General features: G+C 37.6%; 1 protein-coding gene across 1 annotated transcript; it reads right to left on the bottom strand.

Annotated features, from left to right (window-relative positions):
* Positions 1 to 433: 433 nt before the first annotated feature.
* LOC117165149 (putative fatty acyl-CoA reductase CG5065) lies at positions 434 to 2,823 on the bottom strand. Its single transcript, XM_033348604.2, has 7 exons — positions 2,569 to 2,823; positions 2,150 to 2,466; positions 1,803 to 2,050; positions 1,382 to 1,565; positions 931 to 1,116; positions 584 to 838; positions 434 to 512 (listed from the first exon to the last, which is right to left on the bottom strand). The coding sequence occupies exons 1-7, from the start codon at positions 2,812 to 2,814 to the stop codon at positions 434 to 436; spliced, it is 1,515 nt and encodes a 504-aa protein (XP_033204495.1). The 5' UTR covers positions 2,815 to 2,823.
* Between the last annotated feature and the right edge of the window lie 12,607 nt (positions 2,824 to 15,430).

Genomic DNA, 15,430 nt, shown 5'->3' with positions numbered 1-15,430 from the left:
AGTAAATTATATGTATTTCCGAATCCTCTTTATACCTCAACACTATTATATTTTAAAACATTTATTTACTACCAGCATTGTTTATTGCTCAGTAGACTTTTCAATAGTAAATTATTATTTTCAACCAATAACTATCTCGTAACTTTTGTTTGGTGAAGAATGATAGAGAATTTTGTCATTATAATGTTGTCCTTGTAATACAAAAATGTTCATATTCAGTAAGCAGATGAATTGCTTACAGCACTGAAATCATCTGTGTATAAATAACTGCATTCTCATTAAAATTTTATAAAAAAATCCAGCAGTATTATAAATGGATTTATTTAGAAAGGAAACGAGTGAAAAACCAAATGAAAAGCATGTTGAATCCCTTCTTCATAAAATTGAATCAGTATTTCTTTGGTTTAAACAAAAAAAAATAAGGTTCAAATAGTCAGTACACGATACGGTATATTATCCATAGTAAGATCGTTATACCGGACATTTTGGAGATCTGATGTATCCAGTACAACCTGAAATAACCGAAAATATATGTATTCATATTAATTCTTATATTTTTATACGAAGATAGTTTTATACGCACTTTGATAATTGTTGTCGGGCTGTTGACTTAAAGTCTTGTTTCAGAATAAATTTCCTAACTCCCATCTGGTAAATTGCAACATACTTCTCCCAATTCATAGCCCGTAAATCTAGTTTGACCATATCGCTGTCGTTGAACATTTTCACCTTCCTCGCCAGGTCGGAACAGTTATCCCTTTGAAAAGTCCATTCGTGCATGGTGAAATATTTTACCGATGTGAACAGCTTATTGCAATTTTTCAGAAGTTTCATCATTCTGAAATATCATTTTTAATTATTATTATAGATGAAGTCAGAGATTATCCCAGAACGATTGGCTTTTTGTTTGACAATCGATGGAACACTCACATTGGTTTACTACCTCGAAGTCTTAAAAAGATATCTATGACGACCGCAGGCAAAATACGCGGAATTACACACAGAACGTAATAAATATACCTATTAGCTACAACTGAACAACCTGGGTACCATAGTGTATCGTTCAGTGGCATTTCTATGCTACATTTTACTATAGCATCTATCATCTGACCCCACCTTGTCAATTGAAACACTTACATTATTATTAATTAATAGAATTATACTTAAAGCAAAGTTTATTATCATACGAGTATCTCGGGAAATATTATGGAAATGACATAAATATTATATTGTTTCGCTATTTTTCTAAACTAATGACATATTGAGATCTTCTCTGTTTGTTTGCTCTTCTATTGTCCACGTTACTTAAATTATCTGAAACTTTTGGAATACTCTAGCAATCGAATAACATTAGTTGAAAAATATTTGTAAGAAATATTACTTAAAAGGGCATGCGTTACTCGTGCAGTTGTATACTTTAACTTCATGATCACGATGTAGCGTGACATGCCATGCTGTACATATCATCATGTCGACTACGAAATCGACAGGCACTAGATCCAATCTGGCCTCTCTCATACCTCGTATCGCTGTTGCACATCCTCTGCCAATTAGCACAAAGGTACCTGGTAACATTAAGTAGGCTTAGAAATTATTTGTGATTTTTGATTACCAGAAATGTACCGCTAAATAGATTGGTAAAAATTCCCGTAATTGTGAGCAACAACAAATTTGAACTTTAATAATGATGATCTAATGGACAGCCTCTCATTTATCCTCTCACAAACAAATCGAATAACTCCAATTTTAGGAAATGTAAAGAGTATTGAAAAATTACTATCGGAAAATATCTATAAAAATACTTGTTAATGCAGAAATATTCTCTATCCAACCAGGACATGGTTCTTCCAAAGAGGCGCCAATTATGCTTGGCCGAACTATCGCAACTGGCAGATCTTTGCACTTGCTTGCTAGAATCTGCTCTGCTAAATTCTTACTGAATGCGTATGTGTTTGGATAAGTTTTTAAAATCTCTTTTTCCATTAGGTTTATCGAATTTTTGTCGAATTGGTCGCACATATCCATCACCTCTGAAGGTTTCAAGCTCGTACTGCAAAGTCGATAACAAGTGAACATATTCTTCACGCTATAATTATGAATATAATATTCATAAATCATGGAACAACGTTTGCGTATAACTTATTCTTACGTGTAAACTTTTTCCCCAATCTCATGTAGATTCGCATTGCTAAAAGCTGTGCTGACATGAACGAAGCTAATTGGATGCCTCAGTTCGTTCCAAAGTTCGATAACACGAGCAGTACCTTTCGTATTCACATTAATAGCCACTTGTAACGGTTCGTTGAATCTCACAGTGGCCGCGGCGTGAAACACTATGTTTACTTTCTCTAACAACAGATTTCTATCTTCTCGCGAAAGACCTAAGTTCGGCAGACTTGCGTCACCTTTCACAGGATAAACCTTGTTCAAAGCTGACGGGTGTTTTGCTTTGATGGCATCGTAAATCTGAAGACGAAAAATTACCAACTCAATTCTAGAAAAGAAAGTTAATCAATTTGGCTCCTGACAGCCTTAAATATTGAAAGGAACAAATATATATTTACGAACGGGATCATCTATGAGCTTCTTAAATCGTTGTTCTATCGTTTCGTTAGTTTTTGGACGAATTAGTATAAAAATGGCAGCGATGCGTGGACACATGCGGATCAGTTTTTCGAGGAGACCTTTTCCAACGAAACCGGTTGCTCCAGTCACAAGGATCCCACAACCGGCGTAGAATTCCTCGAGCGAATTCGTCTTATTCAGTCCTTCGTTTGTCCCATTTTCATTTGCTTCTCGATTGATTGTATCCATGTTTCAAGATCTTAACACTTGCAGTTCCAATGGTTGCCATAAATTGCCATTCCCGACAAACAGTAAGTGGATAAATGTGTTAAATAATATACCATATTGGTTACAGTTGAGATCTTTTCATATATATTACCTTCTAAAGAAATATACGCAATTCAACAATTAATTCGCCTTGCATGAATGATTATAATTTTCATGTATAATATATGTAAAAAAATTTATATCATCATGCTTATGTATGTTACGTTGCATTATTTGTTTTCGACTTGATCTTTACAATACCGATCTTTTTGTAGCACAAACAATAGTGTTACAAAGATTTCATACGTTGAGTATTGTACACGCACATTTATATATAGTATAAAAGTGAAGAAAATTAATATAATCAACTAACAACAATTTTCTAAAAATACTGAACATAAAGCCCTTTTAACTCACAAATACCTATGAAACGATGTTAGATTGATATTCGAAGAGATATTTTGACGCAGCATCTCAATAATTAAAAAGTATAATCATAAAGAATGTGATTAATATAACAAGAGAAATATATTTTATCACCATGTAGGGTATTTTGCTTAAATGTAATAAAATAGTTGCGTAATTACGTGCTCTCTCTACTAGCATTTCATCGTTTCTTTTAAATGTTATCAATTTTATGTATGTATACTTCAGTTCATTTGCTTACATTTCAGTTTATTTATTAAAAACAAGGGATCTTACCAGTTAAAATGTAAAACGCCTAAAATACCTCGCATGGTTAATGTTGTTACCGCGCAGCGTATTCTCAATTTTCATAAACGCGAGAGTCCAAGCAGGTCCTAACAATAACTTACGAAAATCCGTTCCTAAACTCAATTTTTGACAAAAATTATCCGATATCTCGGGCAACTATCTCGTAAAGGCGAATGTTCCGATTACGTCTATTGACTGGTTGTAAATTATTGAAAAATCAAAATAGTGAACGATTTCACTGCGTAAAATGTAAAACACAAAATATTTGAGTATTCAAAAACTTCATTTAAACTATTGTAATAATTAAAGACCCGAATGATATTTTTGATATATATCATATTTATAATAATAAAATTGATAATAATGATATTAATGAAAGACACAATTCAATACGAAATAACAAGGAATCGTCTATTACCTGATAATATATCCACTGCGTATTGTTTACCAAAGATCGATCAAAAGTACACTTCACGATAGTAAATACCTACACGTCTTCCACAGTACTGTATCGATGTGTCGCTCCTCTAGATTCTTATATTATTATTAAGCCCGCCCTACTACTGAAACTGGATAGTGGTATGCGTTAAGGAGACGGTTAACTAATTCATTTCCCACATCTTTCGTGTTTATGAAAGTACAAAATATCCTCAGCGGTAACCATGCAAGATATATTTTAGTCGTGTAACATTGTAAATGATAAGATCCTTTGTATTTAGTAAAATAAAGTGAAATATGCGCAGATGAAATGAAGTATACTAATGTAACATTGATTACATATGTATAAAAGATGCCATGAAATAATAATGGAGAGATATGTATTACCCAATTATATTACTAAGTTCAAGTAAAATATCGTTCATCGTGATAAAATACATTTTCCTTATTTTATTTATCACTTTCTTCATGAATATACTTGTCAATTATTTAGATGCTGTGTCAAAATATCTCTTCGAACATGACGAAACTGTACGGTTAATGAAGCAATCACTTTCATATGAAATTTCATTTATTCAAATACACATCAAGATTGATTGATAGTACCTTTCACACTAAATCTACCGACACTTCGTGTACATCTCTTCCTACCTTATCGGGTCAAAATGACCGGTGATTAAAGAAATAACAGTTTTTATGATTTAGTTTTGATAATGGTTAATTTATAACTCAATGTATATAAAATGATGAACTTTCAGAAAATTTCGTCCAAATTTGCTTTTGTTTAATTTCAATTCTAGACTTAAATAAAATTACACTTTTATTTATGTAGAGATATATCTTCTTCAACCTCGCTGCATTTTGTACAAATTATCTTATTATCGAATGTACATTTGCCGCATATATGTTTCCCGCATCATGAACACATTTTCGTAATTTTGTAACATTTACAATTTTTTATTTGACAAGTTTTTTGTAGTAATGAATCTGAACTTATTGATAGTATTATTACGTGGTTTTTCCGCAATTCTTTATACAAAAGTAACGTATGCACCAGGTTTATAACTACTTTGTGAATTCTCTATAAATGGGTCACCATACTATAGATACCATTGCAAATTTATTGGCTTCATTCGCCCTTCTTGTCAAATCGTATAAATCTCATCATTTCAGCAAAGTCATTCTTGCTCATTGTTTTCGAAAAAATACAGGCCCCCAAATTTCATTCCACAAATATGAAACATCTAAATTCTTTGCCTAATACGCACCGCGGGCATATAGCAGAGCAATAAATGCATCTATATTTGTTGCATCTAGCTCCCCCTTAGTCCCAATACTCTAAATGCTTCTTCTTCCGTATATTTTATTATATGATTCCTTATACGGTGATCAGTGATATGATAAAATGTCGTCCTTACTTGTCCTTTCATTATATGCCGTTTAGCATATCTCTAAAATATTATGAACTGATGTCTTGGCAGCTTTAGGACTTACATCTATCTCCTTTTAAGCTGTTCCATCGAGCCCAGTTTCGATACGTTGTTTCTCTATATCAGTCTCACTGTCTACTGTTAACGATAGCTTCTTTCCTTCTTGCTCTAAACGTGAACGCTTAATTATAATATTGAATATTCATTCGCTTATAACTAGTGTTTCATGTGTTTCCATGTTGTTTTCTGTTGCTGAAGTTTCTTGTTCATCACATATTGAATATTCTTTCATGTCCGTTATTTTTTTTAATAATTTTTTTTTGGAAGGTCTTGACACTTTTAGGACAAATATTTGTCACAGAATAATACAATGAATGGAATACAAAATTATTGTCAAATTATATATGCTTTACTTTTTCTTTTATAATAACTTTGTACAAAACGCTCTGAGATGCTTGTTCTGAGTTTCAGAAATTATAAGTTTAGATGTCGACTTATTGACTAACAAACTGATATGTAGTCTGGTTAAAAGAACAATAGCAAGTAAGAATATGGTCTCTGATGGCGATATTTAAGCGAAAATATCTCGAGGGTGGAGTTGGGAAAAACCCACTTTTACCGTGTTTTAATGCAATGAACAATAACCCTAAGGAATCTTCTTGACTTTTAAAATGTTTGTAATAATTGACCGTAAAAGATGCTAACTTTTATGATGGTTCCTTAGGATTATTATGGGCCTAAGTTGATGCTTTGACAACTAGTCGCCATCTTGGTCGAGGGATGGATTACAGTTTATAACAAGATTACGGGCGTAACAGATGTTATTATTTGTTATTACTGATTTTGTTTGTCATCTGACGTTGAGATAGCCTTTTGTTTGTACTGATTGCATTTATTTTAAGAATAAATAAAATATTATATCGGCTGGTCAAATTGATCGCCCGCTGTAGGTAGGGCAGAATACAAGTTTTTCTTAGAAAAGAAAAAAGCAAACTGGAAGTAATATTTTGTATGCATGCTTTATGTCAGAAATTCTGAAGCGATATGATTACGTTTAAATATGGCTAAATTTCTGTAAAAGTTTGAAAAAGGTTAATTTGACTAGCACTGGTAGGTTTAGTGTTAAACATTTATGTTTAACACTATGTTAAACATTTATGTTTAACACTATGTTAAACATTTATGTTTAACACTATGTTAAGCACTAGTGTTAAACATTTATGTTACGTTCTTTTTGTACTTTGAGCTATTGAGGCCATTTCTCGAATGCACGTGCGGTTCATCATTGAGAAGGCATCTCTTCATTACAATTTCATTTGCTGTTTTGCAGATAAACAAAATCATTACATCAGTATATCCGACGTCTTTAAATGTGACTTTTCCCAACACTATGTATATTTGTTAATTCTATTGCATTTACACCACTTTCGAGTTTTTGTTTTGTTTTGTTTCGATAACGAGAGCACTATTAGTTTCATACTATTCACTGAACCGAATAAAGGAAAGAATACATTGTACATGAACGCTAATAAAATATGTGCACAGTAGATATTTGAAACGGAAAATAGTTTCATTTACTGCAAAATGTGATGTTCGGATAATAAATCGTTTTTACATTAAAATATTGCGATAATGGGTGCTCAGATTAAGGGGGGGGGGGAGTCTTTAATGGGGACTCAACTGTATACAGTGTTACGATCTGGTGTTGATCTTCGATGTACGTAATTATTATGTGTAATTCTACATGTCGAATCTGCTGTTTCTCGAATTATATCTAAATCAAAACGGTATTTGCTGCCACCAGAAATACTCGTTAAACTGTTTCGATTAATTCGAATTTCGTTCATTAATTTTTGAAACAAGGCGAACGACTGACTAGAATATTTTCAAAAACTTGTCGTACTATTTTGAATATACCAATATATCGTGTTCCTGATATGTTTACGACAATTGAGTAGAATAAATTCGAAAACTTGTCGTATCCAATTAAGCTCGGCAATACTTTTAGATTCCAAACTGCTGTATCCTTGATGATGTAATTCGTTTGTTGAGGAATAGTCTGATTCTGGTTGAGCGAAATAACGAAAGCGAATTATTGCCGTCGCAATCCGTTAAATATATTTTCGAATAAATAAATAAATTACTGACGAATTGTGAGTCCGCTGGTACAAGTATAAGTGACGGAATAAATACCCGGTAAATATTCGGAGAAACTTTGTAGATCACTGCGATGCTTGTTTACACGTTAATACTCTTCGACTCTGTTCGGTGAACTCTCTCGCTCGTGATTGCGTCTGTTTATTTATACTGGTCGGAGGATAGCCGGAAAATTTGAACTCGACTACGTTTGACGGTTGTATGTAGCGGCGACATTGTTTTGCTCGGAGTTCATTGATTCTTACAATACTTGTGACCTAACGGCCTTGATACTCCGAAGCAAAATAACAACAGGATTTGAATTGTCCTGCCCGCGTGCCGCCACACATTAATATAATCGTATAGCTAGCGTTAACTAGCATATCAATAGAATTGATAAATAAAATTTCAATTTCGGCTTAGCCGCTCTGTGCAGGAGTAATAGCACGGGAAGGATTAAAGTTTTCTTGGAATATTAAATATTCTCAATATCTTCTTGATTGTTGACAATAATAGTCAATAAATAATTTTACTCCAGTAAATGTGGTGCAAGTCCGGAAACGAAAAGGAAAGTGTTACAAAGTTTAGCTTCTCACCTTGCTTATATGTGGTGTCGATCGCACTCTTGGACTACCGTACGAAGATAGTGTAGTTGTTAGATGACTGACTATATTAATCGTTGACGATTGTTTTCATTTTAAATGCTTGGTTTTACTTCCTGACTTCCTTACTCAAAGACTATTGTAAAACAATTCACAGCTTCATATTAACTCTCAACCAATTCTGTACTCAACTCAACTGACTCATACTAACTGAATGACTGAACCCTTAACAAATTTTTAACTGAGTGACATCTTGATAACTGGAGTCTGGACAAATTTTTAACTCACTGACTACTGTCTCTAAGTGACTACACTTATTTATAGTACGGCTATGATGGGCTAATTGTTACGTGATTATTCAATGCTAGAGCGAAGTTTTGGTACGTGATTACTTTCTTTGGTTCTGTTGGTATCCTTCCAGAAATATTAGGTTGCAGCTGATGTGATATACGTGGAAGTATTATTCAAGTTTCCCATTTTCTTTAACTATTTCTTGTTACCGCGTTCTTTTTGCAGTATTAGTTTCTGCCGATACTAGGTTGTACTCTGCTAAACACGTGGTTACCTTGCTGATGCCGGTACTTGATCCTTAGGCGTGAGCTGCTTATTGTACGGTGTATGGTCACAGAGAGCGGTACGTGACAGTGGACGTCTCATTGTTCCTTGTTTCTATTTCCATATTCTTATATTTTAAATTTGTTCAATAATGCCTTGGATTATTGATTTATTGCGATATTGAAATATTTGGATGCGTTGTATCTCTTATTCCCTTTAAGATTTCTGTTTTTAATTCCATATGCCTAGAGTTGTGGCTCGTGCAAATCGCGAGTTACGGCGTAATAAATACGTTACGGCTCGTGTGGAGCGCGAGACCTCAACGAACGAAATCGAACAAATCGTGAGCGCCAGCTTACCTCATACAAGTCGCAGAAAAGGAGATTGTGACATTCGAAATCGCAATCCATTCTGCGTGATGCTTTTTAAGAAAAATCATAGATTATAGATTAAACCTGTTTACTTATTGAAATCTATAACGCCGTATCGCAAATATGACTCCTTTTGCTTCCATAAATAAATAATTCAAAGAGGCGAGGAAAGAGGCAGAAATAGAGATAAGGATACAAACATTGAAAATTAAAAAGAACCAGAGGAGGATTTGATGGAAAGATTAAAATAGATAGAGCAGAGAGAAGAGTTAGAAGAAATAACATAATGCTTAAGGCAAATGATATGCCAATAGGTCGAAGGGAATGGTAAAAATAGTAATAAAACAAACCACGCAGGTGGAAACTGAAGGAAATGGCAACAAAGAAAAGAAATGATGGTGAAGAAGAATAGGATGAAAAGGCAAGGAAGCAATTTACGTTAATAGAAAGTTAATAAATATTTCGAAAGATTGGGGCAAACCATAATCATACAGGTATGTAAAATAAAAACACAGAATAAAATCTGAAGAATACTAATAGTGTAGAGTAGAGATACGAAAAAAACGGCGGAGAAGATGGAGAAAATAATCGGAAACGTAAAGGAAGAACGGGTGCCGATTGGCGAGGATTTCAACGCAAGGATAAGAATGGGAGGTCCGTTACGAAGCGAAGAAAGAGGAAGAGGAAACGAGAAAGCCAAAGTGTAAAATAAATGCACAGAAGGAACGAAACTGTTCGGATGGGAAATTCTGTATGGGAACATGGTAGGAAACGATGTAGGGGATTACAATTTCATCGGCAAGAAGGACAGTTGAGCAACCGATTATGTAATAATACAGCCAATGGTAAAACACCAAGTTAGAAGAATCAGAACTAAAGATATAATAGAATCAGACCACTTACCGATGAGGGTGGAGAAATGTAGAACTACTAGCTCGAATATTCAAAGTGAAGAGCAGTGAAAAAAGGAAAGGTATGAATGACAGAAGGTATAGACTAGACTTCGAAAACGAGGAAACGAGCGAAATGGTGGAAGAAATAATACGAAAATAAAAGAGGCGCCACTGAAAAGATTTAAGGTGTGTGTGTGTGTCCGTGATACTTCTAGATGTTGGTGTAGATGTCGCTGATGGAGTACTGCTATTTTTCTGCCAATTTATATGCGTGGAAGAAAAATCGGACTCCGGTCACCGGGATTCGATTTCGGGTTCCGGACGTTCGTAACCTAAGGCGCTAACCACTGCGCTGCCGTCGTCCGACACTAGATATTGTCGAGTGGTGAGGTATTTGCTGTTGAGTGCCGCCACAGAGTAACAAAGATTAAGACAATAAAAGTAGGTTTGGAGAAGTAGTTGCAAAAAGAAAATGGAAGCAAGGAAAGAGAGAAAGCATTATTCTAGATTTGTACTTATTTCCCACTGACTAGGAGAAAAATTTTATGAACCTACTAGTGGAAGAAGAACGAAGCAGGCAGAAATAAAGGAATGCAACAATGAGAGGAAACAGGTAGCAAGGAGATACCATAAATGAATAGGAAGTAAGAAGCCAGACAAAGAAATTAAAGAAAGGAAAGGTGATAGGAACAGATGACACGGCAAATGTGATAAATATGCAGTATATGAGGTATAGTTGCATGGTGGTAGAAAAACACTAACAGGAATTACAGAGTTGATGAATGAAGGATTACTAAAAGCATGAAAAGAAGGTATTATTCGCCCTACATTTGAACCAGGAGACGGAGACAGTACAAAGAATTACACAGGGATAGCATCACTAAATAAGGCATACAAGATATATGCGATGGCTCTTGAAAAAAGATTAAATGCGAAACTGGAACAGAAGAAAATTATGCCAGAGATGCAAGCAGATTCTCATCGCGGAAAAATATTTTTATCCTGAATTACGTGATAAACAGAGAAATTAAGAGAAGAGAGGAAAAGCTGTACACGTTTTCACCAACCTCGTAGCTATTTTCGATAAAGGAAAAGATTTAATGACAAACGCGAGAAAATCGGAAGTATCGATAGTCACGAAAAACAGAAGCCAAAGGAAAAGAGGAATAGAAAATTAGGGCGATGGAGTAAAACTAGAGAAAAAAGTAGAAGACTTTAGTATTTAGAACACATTCTGCAAAAAAAGAAAAAAAGAAAAAATACAGAGACTCAAAAAACAGCATTTGAGTGAGATGACAAAGAGGGCAGTGATAGCCATGAAATAGACATGGGGAATAGGGGGAAGAGGTTTAAAAATAGCCTGGGAAAAAAATGATGATTTTCGGCAATTGGTGAAAAGCATCACGTAGCAGAAATATGGAAATGGGAAGAATCGGAAGAGTTAGAAAAATTATAGACGAAAAACATAAAGAGGGTTTTAAGAATAGATTTTAACACGTCCTCGCACGTAGTGATGGAAGAAAATAAAGTGGACAAGTTAAGAATCGCAGGGGGCAGAAAAGACGTAAGGTACGAAGAAAAATCAAAGTCAAACGATACAAATAATATAACCCCCAAATGCAGGAAAGAGAAAAGGTGAAAATGGTACGAGGAAAGAGAAGGATATTATGAAGAAGGGGTCATAAACATGAGAGAATTGTGGACATCGGATGGAGAAGAACCTGGCAGAAACCCTAGTACAGGTGGACAGGGCAGAGCAAAGACATACACAATATAACAGAATAATAAAAGAAACGAAGAGTACAAGGGATTAAGGGAGGGAAGCAGAGCGCAGTGTCGAAAGAGGAATGTAGAGGAAAGGATCAAGTGGTGACAGCGAGATTCAGATGCGATAATATAGAAAGAATCAATGACTTTTGGATAAAATCAGAGGAGAAAAACCTGTGTGGTACTAGATTATTACTAGATTGTTGGGACGAACGGAAGAAACGATATAACATCTTATAAAAGAATGCAGGAAAAAGGATGGCCATGCGTGTACAAGAGCAAGAAAAGAAATGTGACGAGCATTTTGAATATTTTAACATATTTAACATATCGTATGAAAATTACAATGATTAAGTAAGAAAATTATAATAATGTATATGTATTCCGATTTTGAAGACACAAGTAGGTTACATATCGAGTGTTCCGACCGTTCGCGGAGAGACGCGGTCGCGAGGAAAACGCGTCAGCGAGAGGCGTAAATTCTCGCTACGATTCGGTTAATCGACGCCGCGAAGTAGTCGTTCCCCTGTTTCGGTTAAGATAACAGAGGTGGTTAAATGAATATGACACAGTATAGTAAGTTATATTTCACCGTTTATTCCAACAACTTATAACGTAGGCAGTTACGCTGATGCGTATGTACGAGATGAGTGAGTGACTGATCTACGGGTGTGCATACCCGGTCGAAGGATGTTGACCGTTCGAAGGATGTAAAATTAGTGATGTTCGGAGACGATGCTGTGGCGGAGGAAAGCTAAGGATGGGTGTGTCTAGCGCACGGGACCATCGGATTTGTTGGTGACGATTTTAGTTAAGAGAGTGAGGGAAATAGGCTTCGTTGTTAATTGGTTAAACGAAGAGTCTTAACCGCCCTCGAGAGAAAGTGGTTAGTGGGAGGAAAGTTGCAGCGTACGTGAGAAAAACCAACTTTCCCTTGTCAAGCCGTGGTAGATAATAGTCTTTGGAAATTCTTCGGAAACAGACGTTTGTTTGGTTTGAAGGACCTTTACTAGGAAATCTATGAGATTTATGGAAGGTACTTGAGACTATTGAGGGTACGCAGTGAGTATCCGAAGACATCTGGTTGCCATCTTGCCCGCGGTGTGTGGCCTGGGCTAGGTAGAGTGTTACGCGACGTAACATCGAGATTCTGCGTAACTTTGCATGAGCTTCGACGGAATTTTTTGTTTCTTACAGAATTTCCTTGTCCACGAATAGCGCGTGTTTAATCTCGAATTTAGGTTGATCAAGAGCAAGCAAGGGAGAGGGTTAATGTAGTATAACATATTTTCTTTGTTATATTTATATGATGATAAAAAAACTTCCCTGGACCACATGAAATAAGCACTATGAAACTGTTCGCTCTCGGCCTTCCCACATTCTAGTTAGCACTATAGGCTATCGAAGAACATCACCCGTGCCGTACAGCGTTTCAAAAGACACACTGGCCGAAAGGCGGAACGCGAGTCCGGAGAGCATCCAGGCTTCGGCAATAGGACCATCCGTCCCTCCTCCCACGGGACGGGAAATTCTCTCCGGGCCAGGCATATGTCGAACAGACGCCTCAGCCTCGGGGTCAAGACCACGGCGACCTCCTTCCACAGACGGACCGGGGATTCGTCGAGACCCGGAGCTTTCCGCGCTCCGATCGCTGACCCGCGATTAAGGGCTCCAACTTCACGTGGTGTCCGGTGGCTTTTCCTCCAGCAGTTGCAGTTCCTGCTCTTCGCTACCCCTGCTCTCCTCCTCGTTGACAGCTCCAAGAAACAGAGCGCCGACGACCTCCTCCAGGAACCGAGGGTCCATGTTCTCCGTTTCGGGAGGCCACCAAGGACGGAGTTTGTACAACACCATTCTGTAAGAACGCCCCCAGGGATACTGTGAGGTGCTCGTCCCAGGCCCGCCTCTTCGCCTTCTTGATCGCTCGTTGCAGGGGCTCCGCGCTTCGCGGTAGGCCTCGTAAAAACAAGCCACCGTGGATACGACGGGATCCGGTGTACCGACGCCGGGCACGGATGCACGTTTCGCGGAGTCGAGCGATTTCCCCAGTACACCGCACCAGCGTAACGCGGAGCCCCCGACCGCGGCATGCACGAATAACAGATCGCCTGCATGTCGCGCCTCAGCCTCCGCTTCCTCATCCGACCGGGATTCTTCCACCCAAGTGACGGCCATGGCGGCCGCCGCCATGACATCCTCGTCGCGCCGGGTCGCTGCCCACCGCGCGAAGTTCCTTCTTCTTCCCAATGTGCTGCCGGGCCCGCGAGTCCCAGACGAACGGTCGTCTCTCGCGCCGCCGACAACTACATCCATCACGATGTAGAGGCGATCCGGGAGTGTTTCCTCTGGGGAAACCTTCCGCCTTGCAACATGCCCGGAAGCGGCAGGGTTTGCCCACGTGAGGTCCACTATGGACTCGCCCTGCCACGCCACGCACGTCCTGGACTACCCCCGGTTGATAAGCCGAAGGTCGAGCGCAGACGCCCAGTCCTGTGCGGCGCGCCCCCTTCCATCGGTGCTACGGGAACCCCCCACGTCGTGGGGCTGACGCAGATCTAGCGGGTTATTAACTCGCGAAGACGCTCCACTCCCTTACTCGAGGAAGGTGGACTTTTACACTCGCATTGTCTGCCTGAAATATCCACGCCGACAAACTCACGTCGAACTGAAAGATAAGAATGTGTAAAAAGCAACTGGATATGGAAAGAATTTGGGATAGTCATTGCTCCGTTAGCCATTGGCAAATCAGTGTTTACCAGGCACCATCGACTTGGTCGAGGTATTGTCATTTGACATAGGTGGACGTGAGAAGTGCAATGACATACCAGTACCTTAGAGGCCCAAATGTCAATAAAGACCTAGGTGATTACTTCGGTCTATGCTTTCATGCATTCTTTCTTCCTAATTTTTGGGTACAAGAAGTTATTTTGTTTGTATTTATATTATTTTTTGTTGAAAGGGAAGAAGGTAACGTTCAAATAGTCAGTACATAATATTATTCATAGTAAAATTATTATACCGGATATTTTGGTGATCTGATGTAACCAGAACACACTAAAATAACCAAAAATATATATATTTGTATTAGTTCCTATTTTTTTATACGAAGATACTCTCATACGTACCTTGATAACCTTTGTGAGGCTATTGACTTATTGTCTTGTTTCAGAATAAATTTCTTAATTCCCATCAGGTAAATTGCAACATACTTTTCCCAATTCATATCCTGTAAATCTAGTTTGACCATATCGCTGTCATTCAACATTTTTACTTTCCTCCCTAAGTCGGAACAGTTATCTGTTTGGAAAATCCATTCGTGCATAGCCAAATATGCTGTCAATGTGAACATCTTATTGCCATTTTGCAGAAGTTTTATCATTCTGAAATATCATTTTTAATTGTTATTATAAATGAAGTCAGAGATTATCCCCTAAAGATTGTTCTTGTTGTGCGAGGATTGGTAGAATACTCACATTGGTTCCCCATCTCGGAGTCTTGAAATGATATCTATGACGAACGCAGGTAAAACATGCGGAAATACACTCCGAACGTTGTAATGACGTTCCACCGTACCCGCTTCCTTGCCCGCGGGCTTAGGGTCGGAGGTTCCCTGCGGCAGCAAGCGTTTCTCGTTGCCACTTACGGACGTGGATCCGCGGATGGTTCCTCTTGCTTCCTCCTTCGGGGGGGGG

Source organism: Bombus vancouverensis, chromosome 17 (assembly GCF_051014615.1).
Source record: "Bombus vancouverensis nearcticus chromosome 17, iyBomVanc1_principal, whole genome shotgun sequence".
In the NCBI taxonomy this organism is placed as follows: domain Eukaryota; kingdom Metazoa; phylum Arthropoda; class Insecta; order Hymenoptera; family Apidae; genus Bombus; species Bombus vancouverensis.
This window is presented reverse-complemented; position numbering and strand designations above follow the sequence as displayed.